Below are 22,345 nucleotides of genomic sequence, written 5' to 3'. Positions count from 1 at the left end.
TCGTCGCTTTGTCGTCGTTACTCGGTCGCCCCTTTCTTGAAGGCGTCTTGGGGAAGATATTTTTCTTTGATACATCAAAGCATAGCGCGATAATGAACTGCAATTGCGGCCAACGTATTTCGGATAAATGTGTGTCCGAGTAAATACAGAAACCAAAATGTTGTTTTCAGAAAGAAGATATTTTAGAAGTTAGAGGGGAATGGTCGTTTCTCGTAGATAGGACACTGTGGCAAATGATGGATGAGAGTGGGGAACTTGAATAAAACTAGCTTCAAATCTGTGACAAAAATAGCGGACCGTTCGTGCTATTTAAAAATCAATACTGTTAACAGATTCGTGGAACTATAATAAAAGATTCATTCGCTTGTACATAATCAAAGTTTGATTCGTTTTACGTCATACTTTGTATTCAAATGCCTACGTTACAGCCCGCGATTTCTGTCCTATGTGCTAGTGTACGCGAACATAAAGACACGTCGGTATGCGTTGGCGAATATTCGCGAATATTTTGAATTACTCAGCCACGCAAATCTAAAATATTTTTAACAAACAGTGCTTTAATTAAAAGCAATTTGTGTCACAACTGCGTCATCATGAATAATTTATTTCTCACTCATGCGTGAAGAGAATAATCTCTCCTTAATGTACGATGAAATTCTTTGACATTTTCATTAGAAATTCCAAACCTTGATATACAAACATACAAAAACCTCTCTTTTTTAATTACAGCGCTGTAACGTAACTTACTTACGTATAAATGTGAAAAAGATTTTCTATCATTTTTCCTTTTCAAAAATTCAAATCGTCTTCCCTTATAGCGTATTCAATCTTGAAGAAAAAGAAAAGATCATTTCACGACACACTCGGAGAAATCTCGCTCGTCCTCTTATATCATCAATTTTAATAAGATTCAACGAAAATAAAATTAGAAATGCTCAGTCGTTTCAATGAGAATTTGTGACAAAGACTTTTACTAGGAACTTTTGACGAACGAGAGGAAAAAGACGTCAATTTCGAATAGCACTTTCCAAACGTTATCCCATGACTCGCTTTACGGTTTCGACTGTCTGTATCTGTCTTAAATTGCAAACGTATGAACCACTGCGGAAAATTCGCGTACGGATAGTTTAACGAAGAGAACTTCAATCGTCAGCCAATGATAACTTCAATCTAAATTAAAGTAATCTTAAAAATTACAAAATATAAATTATGCAACTATCAAATAAATTAATAAGGATGACTTGAATCTGCTTTTCTTCTAAGAGACCCTGGAAATAAACACATCCTAAGTTAGCCTTAATTATCAAATACTAGAATAATTTTATTTCATACTTCCTCTAAGTGGTATTAACAACACTTTTGCCTCTGAAGCAATGCCTGTTCCCTTCGATACCTAATAAATACCTAGATTATTAACTAAACCATATCAACGATAAACTACCACATTGTTTAGATTAGACAACAGCTACGCAGAATAATCCAAGGAATAAACACAGTAAACATGTTTGAGTTTATCAAATTACACGAGAAATAGTGGTCTATAGAATATCATCAGCTCATTCAATACATCGATAACCTTATGGAGTAAGTTCAAGAGCAATTGACACGGCCATTGTCACGGTGAAATAATGGTTAAAGTTAATCAACGATGACAATCTGATACTGCGCTATCGGGATGAACCGATGTACCTTACCACTAACAAGCGACCGACACATACATGAATGTTCGGTTTATGTGTGGTACGTTGTTGAATTTGACGTTTATTTCCACTAGAACACGGCGACCAAACGAAGCGATCAATAATCTTTAAATGAAAGTGATATATCAAAAATATGCTTGTAACGTACCATCCGTCTTGTTCGTCATAGATAGAACATGGTACTGGTGAACCAAATATTACGTATAAGAAGGGAAGAAAAGACGACAAAGGGGAAGATCTCTCAAGATTAAATTTATTTCAAGCACTTTTTGTGTTTGGCCTCATATGTGTGTACATATGTATGTATGTATTGTATGTATATTTATTTGCGTTTTTTGTAATATAAAAACGGCTCAACCGATTTTAGCATTACAGGCCTCGATCGATTCATGTTTGCCACAATGTCACGGAAATGTTGTAAATTATGTAGTATATCAGGAAAAAAGCAAAATGATAAGAGTTACAGGCTGCAAAAAACGTTCATGTATCTAAATCATTGAATTCAGGAAGAGAATGGACGTATTTTTTTTTATTTCAACGCGTTTACTTAAAGGTTTTTGCCGGTGTTAAAAAGGATTAAATAAAATAAATATTGGAAAAAATGATACCCGAAAACATGTAAATGTAAAAAAGTAAAAAAAAAAAAGGAACAATATATACATATGTGTTTCACTCGAAAATATAAAATATAAAATAGATATTTAGATATGTTTATGTAACTGATATAGTTAGCCAATAGTGTAGTGTTACCAGTTACAAAAATGTCAACGTGGAAAATCCACGTTGATTAAATGTTGTCACAATGGCAACTAAATTCTGATTAAATACTATTATACTGGGCGCCAAACTACGGCATTTTTAAATGTTATTTATCTGCAATTTCGGTAACTATGTCAGTTGCTTAAAAATATCTAAACGTGTACCTATTTTATGTTTCTAAGTAAAACGCGTATATCTTGCTCTTTTATTTTCACAATTTCACGCAGTCGCGTATAATCTCTTTTCTCAATATTTACTTTTTGAATGAGCAGTGACAGAGCAACTGAAATCAAATATTTTACATTCTAATTAAAATCTATTATCAAAGAATGTAAGTTAACGTGTTTCTTTATCATTCACTTACCTCGGACATTACCATAATTAGATAGAAGAAAAGAAAAATCTTTACGTGTATTTATTAACGAAATCATATAAATATTTTAATACATTTGTAGTTCCCCTTTAGAAGTTAACATTTTAATTACATACCGTGAACAGAGATGTGATGAGAAAATTACCAAGCGTATCATACGTTGAACTACATTTCTCATTTCAGGACTTGAGTTCGTATTTTTAATATTAATATACAGCTAGCCGAAAGGAAAAAAATGAGCTTAATATTAAAACAAAACTAAAACCGAGCTAAAGAAAAAAATCAGTAACATCCGCTGAAACGTATATTACAACCAGCATTATATGATAAACCAACAAATTATATTACTATAATATATTATATTTATACCTTTCTTTTATATTATTGTTTAATTTTATGCGTACCTTTTCATTTTATGATGTATTAAATTTTTTATCCATCGACTGTACAACATTTTTGCTCATGTTATGTCGCAAGTTTCGCATGTATGTATACACGAAGCTTGGAAAAGTTCACGAGAACTAAAACTACCGCTGTATACAGTTCATAGTTTTATATATACACACATATATCGGCAAAATTCGTAACTCGAAGAATTTTTAAACACACGACATTCCAGCTATACTCTCTGCAGATGTAAAATCGAAAGAAACATGAAATTGAAAAATTAAAAGGCTTCACTCTCATATTCCGTTTTTATGGAACCAACGATATGAAAGAATTCTGCGAACTGAAAAAATTTTAACCACCAATATTTTTCTGCGGATTCTGTTAACGGAAGAACAGCACGTTTTGTGTCACAAATGACAGATAGCCCAAGAGTTGATTTAATTCGGAACTAAATTAATGAAATTAACAACCATCTGTCACAACGCAATGTTAAGCACATTTTTCAGATAATAAATATACTAGAACTAAATAATTAAAAGAAAAAAGAAAAAAATAGAGTATGTTTTATGCGGCAGACAATGTTTCGTACTGTAGGAAATGCATACACAGAAACAAATATTATCGATAAGTTTTATAACAAACATTAATAAGTTTAATTATGTATAACAACCTCATGCAAACACACACACATAAACAAAAGGTAAGTAGATACGTATTATGATACGTTTCCGAAAGAAATTGTTTTCACTTTGCTATGATGCTTATTGCGTTCTAGAAATACTGTTGTAATTTTCTCATGGCAAGAATATTTACGTCCTCCATTAAAAAAGTCCGAATACATCCGTAGCATTTGCGACTCCTGTAGGGTCCTCGCATACTCCCACGCGAACCGAAAGTGGTCACATCGCAACTTGCAATAGTCATCGAGGACACTTAGAGTACAGAATAAACTTCAGAGTAGAGGTATCACCCGATAGGATCTAGTAGTAGGACGCACAGCGTCTCTATTCAAAGGGAAGGAATCAAAAATAAATGAATGGAACATTCCGTGTGATCTAACGTCGTAATGGAGCATCCGTCGTGTCGTATATCAATAGATTCCCATCGTAGACAAGCATCAGATGCGATTGATTAATCCTCTGGTCAGAATATCCAGCTACACGAAATGAGATACTTTTGGGATCATGTGAATTCGCAAGTTTAATCCGCGTCAGGACTACAACTTGTAGAGGATATCGATGACATGTGCAAAAAATAACAGAGTCGATGATCCAACGTGTAGCACACGATGTATGTGGGCGAACTTGTCTTATACTTGATCTCAAGATTTTGGATCGATGACAAATTACTACGCGGTATTTAATCGAAGGATATCGATGAATAAACGTAACAAATTTCAGAAGTTAGAATGTGTCGCTTTGAGTAAGAAAACATATATATGTGTGTATGTAATACGTGTAAAAATCGACAGCTTGCACTGTTCTATATTTACAAATGGATGATTGCTATAGGTAGACTGGAAAAGTTTGCTCGAACTCTACCTACAGTAAATAATATTTCATTACAAGTAATTATTCTAGATGAACTTGTGATTTTTATTTTTACGATCTTTATTATAATCCAGCTCTGAAATCAAATCATCTCAGCGATCTCCAACATTTTTGAGGTGTGACTTCATTAAAAAATAAATTATACAAGCTGAAGAGGAAATAAGATTGACGTTTTATTCCCGACGCGAATGGCTTACTTTTTAAACATAAATAAAATAATTTTCTGAGTCCATTAACAAGGAGGTGATTACAGAAAAATCTAAAGTAAACATAATGAGCGTTACAGATAAACACTTCAGAAACTCTACAATTGTTCAGTAGCATCCTTTAAAACAAGAATCCGAGTAATCGCTTTGAACGCTATTTACGAGCATTTCATGATTTTAATATTAAAGAGGAAAATCACGGAAATCAAAAGCAATCACAACGACATAATTATTTATTTCGTAGGTCTGTTTACTTCGCGACTCTAATATCGATATCATAAACGAAAGTTTGTGGACAAATACGAGCGGTCGGAAGTATTGCCACTTATTTCGTAACTCTAATACTAAAGAGGAAAACTATAAGCAGTCGTAATCAATTTTAATAATGCAATGCGATTTCTCTCACTAATTTTTAAATTGTACATACTTGTCAGCTCGAGAAAAACATTAAACAATCCCCGAAAGCAAAGCGTATGCTGCATAAATAAAATTGACGGTTTATATTATATGAAAATTAGTCCAAATATTAGAAGGTATAGATGTATTTTCATCAAAATTGCTGAAATTTATTCGTTGAAATTTTGAGACTTTCAGAATTTCAATTGTACAAATTTTAATTAAAATTAAATTTAATATATATAAATACTTCGAAAATTTGTACTTAACAAAGCGAATCAAATTTTTCGCTGTACCTTCCAATTTCCAGATTAAACTATGCAGTGAGCAAATACATAAAGCGAGCACAGAGACAAAAGTTATAAGGAACGCACATACATATAAATTGCGGCTCATGAATGCGGCCAATCAAAATTGCACGTATCTTTTGCTTTTATGTGTGCTGATAATCTTGATTACAAGGTTTGATCAGCGAAACAACCAGCGGTTTAAATTTCTCTTCCGATTGAACGTTTTCAATTAGAAAGTAGAATTAAACAAAAAGAAGAAAAGACTTTAATGGCAAAATTAAATTAAACGAGGATGTGGAAGGAAATATTTTACTTGTAAAACTACTTTGCTTATACTTCTGGTATCGAACCAATAGTTTGGGAAAACCAAAAATCGATTAATTTTCTTGCTTTAATTTCGGAATCTATTCGTCTTATCGCGAGATACTTTCTTATTTAATTGTATCTAAATTTAATTTTTTAATTAGAATTAGAAAATTCTCTACCAGAAACAAAGATTAAATTAACGTGTCTTACATACGAAAGTAGCCGACAAGTTAATTAAGAAATAAAATAAAATGTTAAATGTTAAGTATAAACGAGCTCTGTGCTACTCGTATCACTATGCTCGCCATAGCATGCGAGAAATACAATCGGTAGCCCGTGCCATTTTGATATGATTGGACACTGCAAGAATCAAAAATATGCGACTTACCGTTCGTAGGAAGATTTTACGGTATGTGGCGTCCATTTATGGATCTCGCCATTGTCAACGCCGTTCCATTATCCACCACTATAACACGACCAAAAAATAAATTACTAATATGTACCTCTAAAAGCTAAAATCGACCACGCGGGCGGATTTTAATAATATAACAGCAAAATCGGCGGCGAAAATGCGATATCGACTACGCGTTTAACGAATGAAATTTCGGCCCGTTATTGATTAGAAAGTCATGAAGCTAATATCATGAGGTTCAAGTAAATTTAACAAAGGAGAAGTAGTGTAAGCGAGCATACAAAATCGTAGAGAATTCAAGGGTTATTCTGCAAAGTTTTAACTTTCACAATATCTGATTATTATATTGCAAAGATGTTAAAACAAATTAATGTACGGATTTAGCAGAATATGTGGACATCTATGCGTGGTCACCCCTAAAATTTCACGTATGAATATTCTGAAATATTATAGAACAATATCAGCGGATTATGCTACAATATCTATCTCTTACGAGATTTATAATACCACAGTGGTATAGTATTGGAGAATACTTAGTTACCATAATATCAGAGAATACCGTAAAGATTCTAAGAGAGAACTAGTCAAGAAGCAATTAGCTAGAAAGCAACTCAAACGAAGTAGTAATCTATTGAAGTTCGAGGAGTTCGCATCGGTACAGAAAATTAATAAAACAAACATTATACACGCATCGAAAGTTTATAAACAGATTAAAGTGTTTAGAGTTGTCGTTAGTATATCCCTTATAACACATCAACCGTGCAAAAATTTTTCCTAACATCCAAATTATTGTTCATAAGACTTTCTCTTTTAGAACTCAGTACGAGAACAAGCAGGTTAAAATCTGTCGCAATCGGCACGTGTACATTTTCCAAGGAGACACGGATTCTTCGCTATTATAAAAATGCAAACAGACCAGAAGATTACTTTCTCAATTTCCAAAGCTCTTCAGTTTGGAAAGTTTCGTCCTATCTGAAGTTTTTTCCATCAATCTACTTCTTTGCTTTGCAAACTTCTTCTTTTTTTGAATAACAAACTGCGATCTTGAAATTTTCCATTGCGTTAACGAAATAAATATAACATCCGTTAATGTGTCCCACATATTATGTATTCGTATTATCTTCAGCTTTTATACACGTTGTAATAACAATCCCCTTATCAGAATTAAATAGCGTGTTTTCATATAAATTCTATCTTGTCGTAAATATTTAAGCGTTTCACCAATTAACTGCGTTTGACGAGTATACACGTCGTCGCTTGTATCTATTTACGCATTTCATGACCTAATCCCATGAGAGATTTGTAAAACCAAATTCCGCAGTTAACTAGTTCAGTCTTCAACATCCCTGAATTTGAAACAATATTTAGTAAAGACACACAAAATAACACAAGCATAAAGGACATTAATAATCAATGTGCATTAACGTGTCGTTAGCTTCTGTTCGTCGCTCCGTGCTCTTCTTTCGTTTTACGAAATTATTATTTCGTCGCAAACACATGCCTCAAATTCTCATTACTAGGTCCTTGCAGCAACGACTATCTACGAACATTTACTCAGTTTATACACTTTACACGAAGCAAACTACTCAATTCTGTGAAAAGTATATAACATAAGCATATAGAATATTCGAAAGAGTAAAGTTTCACGATAGAGATTAGTCATTAGCCAGATTGTAAAGATAATAGTTTGAAATAATTTAAGGAACATCTAGTTTTACTATCATATTATATTTAAATTTTCTATAAAGGCATATAAATATTCGCAGTCTAGTTACCACCACAAGGCCAAGACACCTTCCTCGTAATTAGCATTTAGATATTCGTTAGAACATTCCACGAATTCTGATATCTTACTAACTTATCTATTTCCATTTCCCATCGGCAATCGCTAGAATATCTACCTCTTGGTTATCGCAAGGAGAAAAAAAGACAATGTCAGCATTTTCCTCCTGTATACGAACGTTTGATCGAAATCGAACGATCTGTTTCAGGTCCTGGTTGTTGGGAATATCTACGTTGAAGAGTTCTGAAGAAATCGAAGAGGATATCGTGGAAGATCGCGTAAGATTTATTCGATCGGAATTCCATAATCTTCCACTCGGATCGGGTGTTTTATTGACGTTTCGAGAGGAATATTGCCGTATGAGCGAAATCACAGGCGGAAAAGACATCGATTCCATCTATGGAATCGATTTTCGACTGACGAAACGTCGGTCGCTATAGAAGCTCCAATCCGTCAAGATTCACTGCTAATGCCTTGATCGTGTCTCGCAGGATTATCCCTTGGGAGGAACTGGCGCTGAAATCGTAAATAATATCATGGGTTAGGGAAACACCACCACGCGTGACTACCTTTGATCTGAAGATTTCGTGACTGTAAAGTGTTTTGGAAGAAAATTGAGTAAGTAAATAGAAAGGGAGCCGGTGAGTCATAAAAGAAAGGAATAAAGAGAGTGAAAGGAACGGAAGAACCGGGTAAAGCTTCGAACACAGGACGTCTGTTCTAAGAGGGTTGAAGGTGACCGGTTTCCCAAAAGAATGTTTGAAAAATATGTTGAACGGGAAAAAACGATCGATGAAATGGATGAATTGGTCAGAAAAAGCCTGGTGGAACTCGTAAAAGTAAATCCTATCGAAGGAATGAGCCACGGTGAATGAAGAACCTTGAACTGATTTGTGGAACGCGAGTGGAACGTCACCAGGGAGAAGATTACAAAGAAGCCAAATCGCAAAGAAAATTCCTTCAGCTGAGAGCGGATCGTTGGTAGTCCAAGTCACAAAAGAGGAAAAATGTTGCGAGATCTAATGGAAAATCTAAGTATATGCGAAGAACGCAAATTACAAAATTAAAATTTCGAAACGTGGAACAACAACAGCAGACGGCCTTCAAACATCTAACAGCGTTGCATCGAATATCTCTGAGATATTCCTACGAATATCTACGAGTTTCAGTTCTCAAAGACATTTTTCTGAATTCTATGTGAAATCGATAGCAATATGTTGTGGAAAGGAGGGAACTGGTTCCCCTTTGGCGAAAAGAAAAGTTAAAAGGATACCGTGCTCTTCGAGAACGACGTTCAGTAGGGTGAGAGACAAATTCTCGGCCACGTGAGTCGCATCCCTGAATGCATTTCCAGAGCACCATAAATTGAACACACGTTTCTTTGAATCGTAAAGTTCTCGCGTGCGACTATGATAAATACGAGTTGATGCCCAGCGAAGTAACTTACCACGATAGAAAAGAAAGTTTGTAATCCGTGCGAGGATACATCCTCCACGAAAACAATAAGAGACCATTCGAATGCAAAAGTAATAAAAAATTCCTCATCTATATGTCCACCATATCGATACCGCGTTATTACGTTCTATTTGTCATGAATAGTTCGAAAAATGCTGGTAGACCAGCTGCCGCTTATTAAAAAATTCCACCAGTGTAGTGTGACTTATTGCCGGAAGAAGAAAATATCCTTTGGAGCGATATATCAGACTCATCCCTGTTCTATAGAAATGATTAGATATCGAAGGTCCATAATAGACAAACGCTGTACGTGACCAAACAGCAAGAGCAGCTAAGAGTAACTAAGAGAAGCAACGATGCAGCTATCCCTTGAAATGCGATGCCCTATCCCACACACTACGAAAACACCTGGTACCGTATGAACCTGAACGCAACGTTACAACGTCTGAGGTTCCTATTGCACCATATAAACACCATGAGTCGGCCGAATAACTATACAAACATCTTGCTTAGTATGAATGTCACGAAAGAAGATATCGATTACGCGAAAAACTTTCTTGGCAATCTAACCAACTATAAAACGAGCAACGACCAGATTGGTTGCTACTGTAACGGCACAGTTCGAGATCTGGCGCTCGAATACAAGAATTATCATGGCTACGCGGCATTGATAGTGTGTCTGTTCGGTACCCTGGCCAACATGTTAAATATCGTCGTCCTAACAAGGAAAGACATGGTAACGGCGCCCATAAATCGAATCCTTACTGGTCTAGCAACGGCCGATATGCTCGTAATGCTCGAGTACATTCCGTTCGCTATTTATATGTACATCGTGCTACCAAAGAGGCAGATATTTCCTTATGGTTGGGCAGTGTTCGTACTGTTCCACATGCACTTCACGCAGTTGCTGCACACCATCAGCATCGCCATCACGCTCACGCTAGCCGTTTGGAGGTACATCGCTATTAGGTGAGTAGGATTCCGATCCAGCAACCGCTTTATTGAACGGAGCGGGCACGAATTTCAAATTACATGCCCAGCGGTTTCCGCTTAGGTTACTGCTGTCCTGATTAAGGTCTGGTTCTGCGGATGCTTTACTTCGTCTCCGTTACCGTGCTATAGAATTCGGTACCGTGTTCAAGACGAGAAATGTATATTGCCGCGTGCAATTGCCAGGTCCTTTTGCATTTAGTAACTACCTTGCAAACATGCACCGAGCTGAGACAACAAAACAAAAATTTACGACTAACGGATTTTGAATCTGATAAAAGTAAAGCTTAAGGAATGGAGCAAAAGCTCTTGTAGGATCGGAAACAGAACGTCCGGATACACATACCTACACATCGATCGGAATAAATATTGTAAACGGTATATCGGTTTTCGATACGCTAGATGTTCGCATCCTTCGTACGATACAGTACGATGAAGAAAGTAAGTTAGTCCTTTAAGCATAAGAATTCTCTCAACTTCTACAATTGATTCAATGGCTACCAAGTTTAGGACTTCGTTGAACTCTACCATTTATAAATCTTCTGCATTAAATCTCACGAATCAAGATTGATGTTATCAGGACCCTGTAAGTTAGAAGCTAACCTTATAGACCCCCTGGAGGTTCAAATCTCCCTCATCGGTTCATAAAACCCTTTTTTTATCGACGAAACTACTTCCATTGAGACAAGAAACTTTCGTTAATCGAAATCCAAGAAACTCCTGATATCTCTTTTACAGAATTCAAAAAACTAAGGAAATTGTTTACGATAAATAACTGTTTCTCGATTTTCTTAAAAAATCGACTTCCACGTGTATACGAGCGAAATTTCGTTCTGTTATCAATTCAGAAGTGACGACGATACCGAAGCCCTAAATAAATTCGAGGAAATGAAGCAGGGCAAACGGATATACAAAGTCGTAGAGAATAAAGTTGTGACTTTTAAGAAATCTGATTTCACGACCGGTAGTCCATAACGCGAGTGCTTCCTCATTGGATTAATTTTTGACTTGTTAACTTTTGCATTTGATATCACCTACTTTCGAGCCAAAGTTTGAATTGATGTTGGTTAGTTAGGTCGCGGCAAGCTTCCAGTTGGTCGGATGTCTTTGTTTCTCAAAGGAAATTGCCCAGGAAATATCGTAAATGGACCAATTTTGTAATAATTAATCTTCGTTGGAGAGAACAAAGTAATTTACCAACTATCAGTTACTATAGATTACCATCTTGAAGTTTCTCGTCTTAAGTATCAAACTTTCCGTTACTGATTGGATTTTCTTCCAAGCCTCAAATGATCATTAAGTTCAAGAAACATCTTACACCAATCAATTTCATATCCTTGCGGTACATGACACGAAACTAGAATCCTCACACATAAAATACGTCATATTCAATTTTGAGAAACATTTAATCCATGTACAGCTGTTCTCATAGCCTTTCTCTAAATTCTCGAACACGAAAATCCACGAGATATGTATGGAGCATAACAATCTACGAAGCGGATTATCCATTTTTATCGTATACTTCCCTGAAAATCTATCACGTATGTCATTCTATCAAAATTCAATCAGCGTTTAGTATACGTCAGCGTACATATTCATGTTAAACCGTCATTACTCGTGCCGATCATAAGCCCGATTGAAAATTAGCAGATCGACCGATTTATCAATGCTAACTAACAAGATAATTTCGCGAAACGATGAACAACCCGTTTGACGCATCTGTATTCAAGACATGTTCATTTGTCAAAGACAAAGCATATTATCATATTCCCGTTCCGATATTCCCAGAAATGATACAATACGATACAATATGATCGATAATGAAATCTTTATCAATTAATCTTCGCTCAATGAGGCCGGTTCATTCTACGTTTAAGACTCTTTACATGATTCTATCCGCCATATGTGGTCACTAGAGGAAGAAGAAAGTAATGTAACAAAGTTACAGTACTGGGATGTAATCGTCCTTCAGTCATGTTGGTCCCAAAAGAGAAAATCATCGTGTGAAAAATCTCTAGAATGGAAAAAATCCATTTTATGTCGCGAGTAAAAGTTGGATGGTATTGACTTAGATAGCAATAGACGCAAGTAACAACTTTTAACGTTAGACTTTTTGTTTTTCAATTATTAAACAAATATAGCCATCCGTGTCGTTGTTTATTTAACGGGCATTACTTTGGTATCGGACACATGAGTACATGAACTGGGATAAAAAGAAGAACGAGCGCTAACGATTTTTACAGCTTCATTTGAGATACCATGATTGCTTTAAAAGAGATAACGGATCTGTGAAAAAAATTGACAGTTGAACAAAGTTGAATACTGTTCGCAGTTGAACAAAGTCTATTGATGCAATCGAAGTTATGAATACCTAAGCTAGTCAGATATGAAGCGATATGGAGAAGTTGCCTCCTTCTTCTAATGGGCATGAACTAACTGATTGAGGATTTTAAAGACGAAGATCAGATCCGCTATGGTTCTACGTTATTCGAGAGTGAGGAATTATCGCTTTAATTATAATCATTTGTGTATAATATATCGAAGTATACATTAAACTCTGGTAGTTTTAATGTTAATGATCTTTTGATTCGATCATAGGAGCTTAACGTATGGTCATTAAAAATTGAATGAAATATTAAATAGAATAGAGTTTCACAAATAAACGAAATGACCTAAGTAATAAAGTACAACGTGAATAAATGGGAACACGTCGAAAGAGACACAAACTAGGAGAAAGGGCAATTCTGGTTGAAAGAAAAGCATGCTTAGTTTGCAGAAGTTACACAAATGTTATGTCCAACAAACACACGAAGAAAATATCAGGTCAGTTGAATATTTGCTAGATGATTTTGTATTACTGTCTCGTTTCAGTGCGCCGTTGAGACTCCCGCGATTTTCCGCGATTATCTTTGGAAAATGTTACAGCTAGAGGTTTAATCTGGAATCAAATCTAATCACGTTCCTATGGATTTTGTGAATAAAATATTTCGTTCTGAATTAATATTTTTCACTTGAATTCAAATTTTACTTAGTAAGTAATTTCCTCGATTAATACGAAACCATACGAATTGGGTCAGGAATTATTTAATATTTGTGACTTTAAATGAAAAATATAGGATTTTTCCATTCGTGGAAGAACGTGAATGAGTGAATAGAATGCCTGAGGTCTTTCAATAACAATCACACCCCACAATTTTTAACTTAGTAACTGTATTCCAATTACATGTTTGTGATGTCAAAACGAATTGATGCAATGGCCATTGTTGAATTTACTTCGTTTTTAAAAATGGTAATTACACTGCAGATGTTTATCTATGTGTGAAAAATTTAAAAATATATAAAATATTGAAAATAAAGTACTCTTTATAATATTTATATGGTAGAGTAATTCAATAAATCGTTCACCCAGGTTCCACTTTTTCTCTGCTACAAAAACAGTTTTTTATTTAATTCCACTGAAAGAAAAAAACAATTTTGATACAAGCAATTAAATAAAATATTTGGGCACCATTAAAATAATTGAGCATCAAAACTTTATTTATAGAGTTGCTGAAAAGAGATTAAATACGTTCGTGTATGCACTTAAACCGTATCGATCTTTCGATACTAGCGTTCTAGCACTATTTTTGCGACAGTAGAAAAGTGAACGTAAATTAAAAACTAATTCCATAACACGCTCGGAATTCATCGTAGAACCACAAAGAATATATTCGGAACTAGAGTATACTTCGATATACTTTAGCGTGATACCGCAATTATCACTTTTGAAATAACACCAGTTCTGACTATCAGGTTATTCTACCAGTATATGCAAAATTAAACATATCAAATAAAATCTTTGGAAAACACATGCACGTGTATTGAAAGAAGCTTTAAATATTCTATTTTTCGATTTTATTTTCGCATGTAGAATAACCTATCACTCGTTCTAAAACATCCTGTACGATGAGCTGATATCCCGAATAAAATTGTAGCACACGATCATGATAACACGGAAAGTGATTATTATGTGAGAACGGTGCCGATTGCTAAATCGATTTACAAGATACTAAATTACACAATGCCTCTAATAAAAAGTACCTATCGAATGAATAAAAGTTGTTGCGTTCTTTAGTATTGTAATTGATATATTTTGCTATGTATAGCAAAACTTGCATTCAACAATCTTTCGTGTATCTGAGTAACAGTGTGACAAGAGATATCGAGCAAAGGATCGAATGATAACTAAAGGATACGAGATGCATAATTCTGGTAAAGTAGATCGTTTTCATCGCTACAGAGATATTTTTTCTTTAACGAAGTACACTTGCCGCAATTTTACTGGCAACTGGACCATTTGCTCGCGCAAACAAGGCATCTGCATGACGTTTCACAGAGGAACATTACGCTTCATTTTTCTCGTTTTCTCGAGTTCTTGCACGAAGACAATTTCTCGAATGGCTCGTATTACTGATTTCTAAATTAAAGCAGCCGTGGGGAGCAGCTGACGCGATGCTTTCATTCTTTATGAAATAATCAAAATACATCGGTAAAGTAAATATACTATCTAATTATTAAAATGACTTTGCACAGAATCGGATAATTTTCTCCTACCTTTTTTGTTGCGAGATAAAATTTTATATCTGTCAGGAATATTTCAATAAATTAACCCAATTATTGGTCTCTAGTTTTTAAATCACACTGAGAAACTGTTATATAATTAAGTAATTAGAATTTCTTTCCACACAAGCAGACGAAATTCCGATTTTACGAATAGATGAATACCTGGATTGTGATGCATTGAACAGTATTGTATCGTCTAACTAAACGCTGAATAGTTTCTTTTTACAACAGTAGCCACGCTTGGAAACTCGTTACATTAAGCACGATGCCAAATACGTCAGAGTTTCCATCATCCTACACCTGTACAAATATTGAATCAGAGAGTGTGACAGAATTGTGCAACGAGTCGGTGAAATCAACACGAAAGAATCTTTAAACCGTTCGCGTTTGGAACAAAGATAGAATGTATTAATAGAAATACCTGACGGGAAAACAAGGAGGAAACAAACAGTGGTCTCTACCGATCACTGATGCAGTATTTTGATATTTAATCCCATTAAGGATTTTGTCAGAAGCTGTACTTTTTCGCGCATTGACTTCTCTCCTTCTCCTTAACGTTCCATCTGCACAGGAACGACGTGCAATGGAAAAAGAGGAAATAAAAAGCACGTTCCCGTGCTTTCCTGCACTCCAGAGTCACTCCATTCGATCGATGTATTATTGACAAAGAAGATGTCGTAACGATAGACGATGGAGAAATATTTGACCGAGATGAAACGCGGCAAGGCTGCTTTAAATAACGTGATAAAAAGTGAGAACAAAAAGAGTGTCAAATCGATCCATGCGCACCTATACGTCATTTACTATGGGGAAAATAGAAAATAGAGATAATATTAGAATTTATAGGAAATTTCAAGAAAATAATCTGTTCCTCAATATCTCGATAATATATCCGCGCGATCGTTAATCGGTTTTCTCTATTTGTATTTAATTACATCGTTTCGCTTTTCGTTATTGTTTTCTCGGAATATTGGAAATTTATGATCGAATATGTTTCATGGATAATATCGAATTTCTATTTGAATTGAAATTATCTTCCTCATTATTTAAGTATTTAATTTAATTGCATTTTTATTTTAAAATGTATCTATATCATTCCCTCGCCTTTCACGAAATGTTTATAACGTAACTAATCTCTATTTATGTTCCGCATAATATACCTATTAATGCTCATGACACGGAACAGTAGCGTGGGAGAATATGCATAACACATTAGTTGTTTCAGTTGCTGCAATTTATTCTCTGACGTACAATCGAATATATTTCTAATTATTATGATTTGCTTGGTAAGATCCATTGATATTGCACGATTCTAAAGTGCTTCTAGTGTTCTGGTCGAATTGGAACGGATAAGTTCGCGGATCTGTCATGCGCACAGTTGCCTTTTTGCGAAAAAAGTAGCGCGGTCGATGATAAGTAGCGTACAAGCAAAAACGTATTTTTGAAGCTACATAACCAGCAAAGGAAAAACAAAATTTAATTCGCGAAATATTTAACCCATATCATCACTGGCTATGCTACCGAGCTTTTTACAATTGTTTATACTATGCTTATAAAGGACGTTCCCATGAGAATCTCTTTTCAGTATTTAATGAGAAACGTCAGAATCGCCTTTATCATTCCATCCTGAAACTGTAGAAATTTTAGAATAGCCTTCAAACATTTTTCCTTAAATTTTGTTTAAAGGTTCATTCATTTCGAGCGTAAGTGAAGAAAATGTTTAGAGTCAGACAGATGCCAAGAGAGTTCAGCGTCATAATGATAATTATATTTTCCTTTCACAACGTCATTAGTTTCCCAAAATTTTTAGTACGTCCCTCTCAAAGAAATTCCCTCCTCTTTCGCTAGTTAATTAATGCCACATGTAGTTATTTCATAACTAACGAAGAATGATATAGAATAGAGGCAAAACATCCGAGTTTCAAAGGAACTCTTGGAAATTTCTCTAATAAGTCGTTCCTCTGGGACAATTCGAAATTAATGGAAAAAAAAGGAATATTCATTCTTTGCCTAACGAAGTTTGTTGTATAGAAATGCATATACGGATTCTACCAATATCATGGTAATTGTCTCATTTTCGCTTTGAGAGGCCTGTATTCTATCCTATGTACCGAAGACTTAAATTAAAACACCGATGTAATAGAAACAGTGATGATTACCATAAAAAAAGGAATTCCAAAGGACGAAGTGATAAAGTAAAATTTCCAAACGAAAAACAGATAAATTCGAAGATACTCTCGAACAAAAACAATCTCCGAGTTTCTTGAATATCTAAAAATTGTTATAAATATATGCGAATAATAGATGAGAACTAGAAACTTTACGGGCTGAGGTAGAACTACAAAGTTATTGATCTAAAAATGTGATACGACATACAATGTACAATGTCCATAGCGACCATTCATTCTCTTTGTTGCTTTTGATATTTGAGTACCTGATATTTTATGTGGTATTTTGCATTTCAAAGCGGCATTAATCGTATCCCGATAAAACGACTATACGTGACGAGTAACTTTTAAATAATACAATTACGCGCATATGCTTGAACACAGAATGGTGATTAAATGACAAAATAATTGAGCATGACAAAATTCTTCGATAACAAATAATGGAAAATTACCTCCAATCATTTCTCCCATTTACCACTCTCCTGTTCGGGTGAACGAGAAAATATCGGAAATATTAAATAACGTTATCCGAAACTTCTTCTGTAAGAAATTATTATACAGTTACGTTGGAACATATATCGTTAAGATTCTTGATAATTTAGAAACGAGCAATAAACTTTCATTACTAGATGATCAATGCTCTTGAAACAGTTCCAATGGATAAAAACGAGATAAATGTTAATGAAATAGGAAAGATATAGCCTCAATTTGATAGCTGAAAATTGGATATGTATCAGATACATTCATTCCGTCACTTGCGAAATTTAACAGTACAGGCTTTCGAAACTTCGATGTCATAGTATTTGAAATTCACACGACTATGTGCGTACTGTAATCGACAGCTGGTAACAGGTTGAAACGCGAAATCAATTTAAACAAATTGGATTTTTTAAATTGTCGAATTCAAAGAGTGCATAGGAAAAAAGCGCGTCGAGTTTTAATTCCAAATCGTTGATCACTTTTTTCACTTTTAATATTTTACAATCAAAGCAGCACGTTCTTGTCAAGTATTCGGATCGTTCCAAGTGATGCAGAAACAAATCGTTGCTTTGTGAAGAACTGTGAAAAAGGAAGTGAAAGGTGATAAGGGGGTTACAACGATAATACGCGGTATAGATCAAGAAAATATCGATTCCATTCGTTGTTACCTCAGCTATATGTACCTCAAGGACCATATTTCACGGTAGTTTCATTTTTCTGGCGGATGTCAGTTCCGATCAGATGAAATTAAAGTTACGAAACCGACCTGTTCCGTCAGATCGCTTTCAAATTCTTTTCTTCTTCTTCTAAAGAAGCCGTTTCCTCTGTTAACTCTGAATTTGACTTTCATGGGAAACCAAGCGAATAAAACGAACCTTTGACACGTTACTTGTGACAATTTAAGTTGACATCAACATCTTAATGATACGGTTCGATCAAAGATCGAATTAAAATCCCTTTGAGTTCTACTACTTTTGATCAATTGAACAAACTCTCGACTAACGATAAGTATTTTGAAACTCGAAAGCTCGAAGAACAATCACAACTGCTATACTATGAAATAAAGTGGATCGATATCTGATTTCACGAACCCTTTGATTAATTCTTTCAATTACGCACGTTAAATGGTTGGATCTCTTGTTTAAAACACTAAAAGAACTTTTGAATTACTTCACCGTTATAAATGAATTCAACAACGGCTAATGAAACAAAGAAATCTGCGTTTAAGACAAGGCGAAGAATCGATAGGGACGCTTAACAGGAGCTAAGGACTCGACGAAAGTATTTGAATAAAAATCAGTTCATAAGTTTCTGTTTCTGTTTTACGTATAACATCGACAAAACTTAAAACTTAAATTTCAGTCTAACTGATCTCCGCTCGAACAATTTGCCTTTGCAGGTCAGTTGTTGCGTTCCGACTACGGAATATACATTCCTCTGTCTTGTAAGATAAGCGCGAGTTAAGGAAACAAATGAAAGAACGTTGTTCCTTTAACGGTACAACTACGAACATCGTCGAGTACTTCATTTGCATAAATAATTAATATGATTTAAATAAGTTGATATAATTTTCCCAGTTACGAAACGTTTGAAATATTCATAAAAATGGGCGATGAGAAATGAGAAAAGCAGGAATACCGTTGGCAGAATAGAAGACTAATTTTGTTAGCTTCGGTATGAAACGCATTGTTCTTTTGTTATCACAGGTTTCCACAGTACAATTCCTGGTGTACAGCGGCTCGTTGCAAAACGGCTCTATGGAGCAGTTTTCTGGCCCCATTTGTTGCCTGTGCTCCGAGCTATCTCGTATTCGGAGTAAGTACATAAATTAAGTTAAAAAATTGGCTCTTTGATTAAAAGGCTTAGCCTTTGAGTGAAATTCAAGCACTTATTCAAATATTTTTTGAACCCTCGATTGACAGATAAGAAGACAAGCGGTGAACGAGAATGGCACCCTGGAAATTGCATATACAGTCGACGCGGACTACTCGCAGCACAAGGACTTCTTCTATCAGCTAAATTTCTGGGTGCTAGGAGTGGTCGTGAAGCTTTTACCCTGCGTCATACTTACCGTCATTAGCTGCTGGTTGATAAAAGCTCTTTACAGGTAATCTAACAGCAGTAACTTCGTATCAAACGTAAATTACAATTTATTGTCCAATAGTACGAAATAGAAATTTTACGGTGCTTGCCCTACTTTCTTTATTCATTCCTCGCACAAAAAGAAATTCGCTACATTAAAGTATATACAGCGGAACTGATCCAATTTGTTGCTCGATCGATCAGTTTCACTTTATTTAACTTGTTAATCCTGCCCACGTAAAATATTCCGATTAAAGGAAAGAATTTTGATTAAAGAAACAAATGACGATTAAAGAAAGCTGTTTATCGATTCGAATCATGTTCCAGAGCAAAAGGGAGGAAGCAGGCCTTGAAGAGTTACAATCAATGCAAGAACGCCGGCACTATGGGCAATGGGTCAGTACCAAGGAGGCCAAGCAAATCTGAGAAAAGAGCAGACAGAACAACCAAGATGCTCGTTGCCGTGTTACTCTTGTTCTTAGTCACAGAGATCCCTCAGGGCATTCTGGGTCTTTTGTCTGGCGTCCTGGGCGACTGCTTCTTTCGCAACTGCTATCATAATTTCGGCGAAGTAATGGACATCCTTGCCCTGCTAAATGGCGCTATTAATTTCATCCTCTATTGCTCTATGTCTAGACAATTCCGTACCACTTTTGGTCACCTGTTCAAGCCTAGGATCATGAAGAAATGGCAGCCCGCCACGCAGCAAACAGATGTACAGAGCACTTACGTATGATGTAGGCTAAAGGGTCTACAGACCACGCGTCTCTAGAGGCTGCATATCTTTCTGAAGTTAACTAGAAACGTCGTATTTTTTGATTTTAATACTTCTAAGAGAAGCTCGGCTTAAGCACAGTTACTGGGAAAATAGTAAATTACGGAGCTGGTAAAGTGATCCGCTCCTTAAAATAAAAGGGTAGGTAAAGTATTTTCCTTAAATGTCATTCACATAATGACACTCCGAGTAGTGCTCGTAACGTATTTCGCTTAAATTTGTATCATCCGATCTCTACGCAAGATATAAAACGGTTCGTTATTTGAAGCTTCTAAATCGACGATTTATGATATCGGCAACTAATAATTATTGAAGTTATTAAGTAAGTTTTGCAAATAAAGAGATTAATAAGAATTAAGCGAGGAGAAATTGTAAAGTATCACGTTAAATTGTTAATATTAATCGTCTTACGTTTTCAACGGAACCGCGTTTTTCAATAATAAACTGATTGTCTAAACGAATACTCTTGTATCTAGATACGTACATGATTTTCCGAAATCGTAAAGCACTGTGTTTGTAATGTCGATGTTATTGTACAATATACAACAACCTTGTTCTGAAAGTCGAAGAGAGGATAGAGAGTATAGAAATGTTTTGTACAGATACAATGCGTAAATAAGAGAAGAACCTTGAATAGTAGAACATAATAGGATTTGTTGTTCCATTGAGGACAAATACCGAAAGTTCAAGACCTAGCTGGGGGCTCGAGGGACTTAAAATCAATTGAACTCCCGTTTAACTTTCGAGCATTGCTGCGAATGGCAGATTTGTTAAGACCAAAGTAAGCTTAATCTTGTGTTAAACTTCCTCCAAATGAAGCACAGAGGAACTCGATAAGAAATAATAATTACGTTCATGTATTTTATTCCCTACGCCACGTTTTTTACCATTTATCACATCTCATCGAATACGCAATAATTTTATTCGACGATGTTAATATTACGAAAATGGACACATGCGAGAGAAGGTACTTATTATTTGGATAATAATTATAGCAAGTTAAAAACAAAACGATTTAATGGCAGGACGTTCGAAAATAAATGCGTGACATGATTTATCGATATCTATTTGTCACTTGTTTGCATTTATTTATTATTTGTACCAATAATTCCAAATAATTTGTTAATACACGCATTATGGGCACTGCTGCAATGTACGTTTTTGTTAAAATTAAGTTTTTATTGGAATTACATGAGTTCATTTGCCAAACAAATATCGTCAAACAACTTCGTTCAATAAATTATGTACCACACCAGATCAGAAAGGAAACGATGGTGTATTAATGCTGGACACTTGACAACGAACGACCACTGTGAATTACAAATACACTGGCGTTTAAATATATGTATGCGCGATAATTTACTAAGATTGTTATTAGAAGTTGTAGTAATTAACATAATTAATGTACGATATGGTAATATATACGTATAACATGCTAATAAAAATATATACATATGTGTGTGTGTGTGTGTGTAATACAGTTACACATAAATAAAATTTGTAAATATGTAATCAAGAAAAGCCACGGCGATAATATTTGTTCTTGTATGATTTTATATGAAACGAAAAGGGATCGATAGATTTTTAGCTATTAAGCCCAGCTAAAAGTCTATACCCTTTCCATTGTA

At 35.1% G+C, this 22,345-nt stretch overlaps 1 protein-coding gene across 1 annotated transcript; it reads left to right on the top strand.

Moving 5' to 3' along the window:
• The first annotated feature begins 8,396 nt into the window (after window positions 1-8,396).
• Window positions 8,397-20,980, top strand: LOC117205115 (sex peptide receptor). The gene is made up of 4 exons (XM_033443220.1): window positions 8,397-10,589; window positions 19,567-19,675; window positions 19,783-19,967; window positions 20,270-20,980. The coding sequence occupies exons 1-4, from the start codon at window positions 10,000-10,002 to the stop codon at window positions 20,676-20,678; spliced, it is 1,293 nt and encodes a 430-aa protein (XP_033299111.1). The 5' UTR covers window positions 8,397-9,999; the 3' UTR covers window positions 20,679-20,980.
• Window positions 20,981-22,345: the final 1,365 nt, after the last annotated feature.

Source organism: Bombus bifarius, unplaced genomic scaffold (genome assembly GCF_011952205.1).
Source record: "Bombus bifarius isolate JDL3187 unplaced genomic scaffold, Bbif_JDL3187 scf7180000007986, whole genome shotgun sequence".
In the NCBI taxonomy this organism is placed as follows: domain Eukaryota; kingdom Metazoa; phylum Arthropoda; class Insecta; order Hymenoptera; family Apidae; genus Bombus; species Bombus bifarius.
The sequence above is the reverse complement of the archived record's forward strand: the minus strand, read 5'-3'. Positions and strand labels throughout refer to the sequence as shown.

What these genes read in the sequence shown, in the direction of transcription:
- LOC117205115 (XM_033443220.1), top strand. Translation starts at nt 10,000, where the DNA reads ATGCCCTATCCCACACACTACGAAAACACCTGGTACCGTATGAACCTG. An exon ending in TGGAGGTACATCGCTATTAG is followed by an intron (nt 10,590 to 19,566) that starts GTGAGTAGGATT and finishes TTGTTATCACAG; the next exon opens with GTTTCCACAGTACAATTCCT. An exon ending in CGAGCTATCTCGTATTCGGA is followed by an intron (nt 19,676 to 19,782) that starts GTAAGTACATAA and finishes CTCGATTGACAG; the next exon opens with ATAAGAAGACAAGCGGTGAA.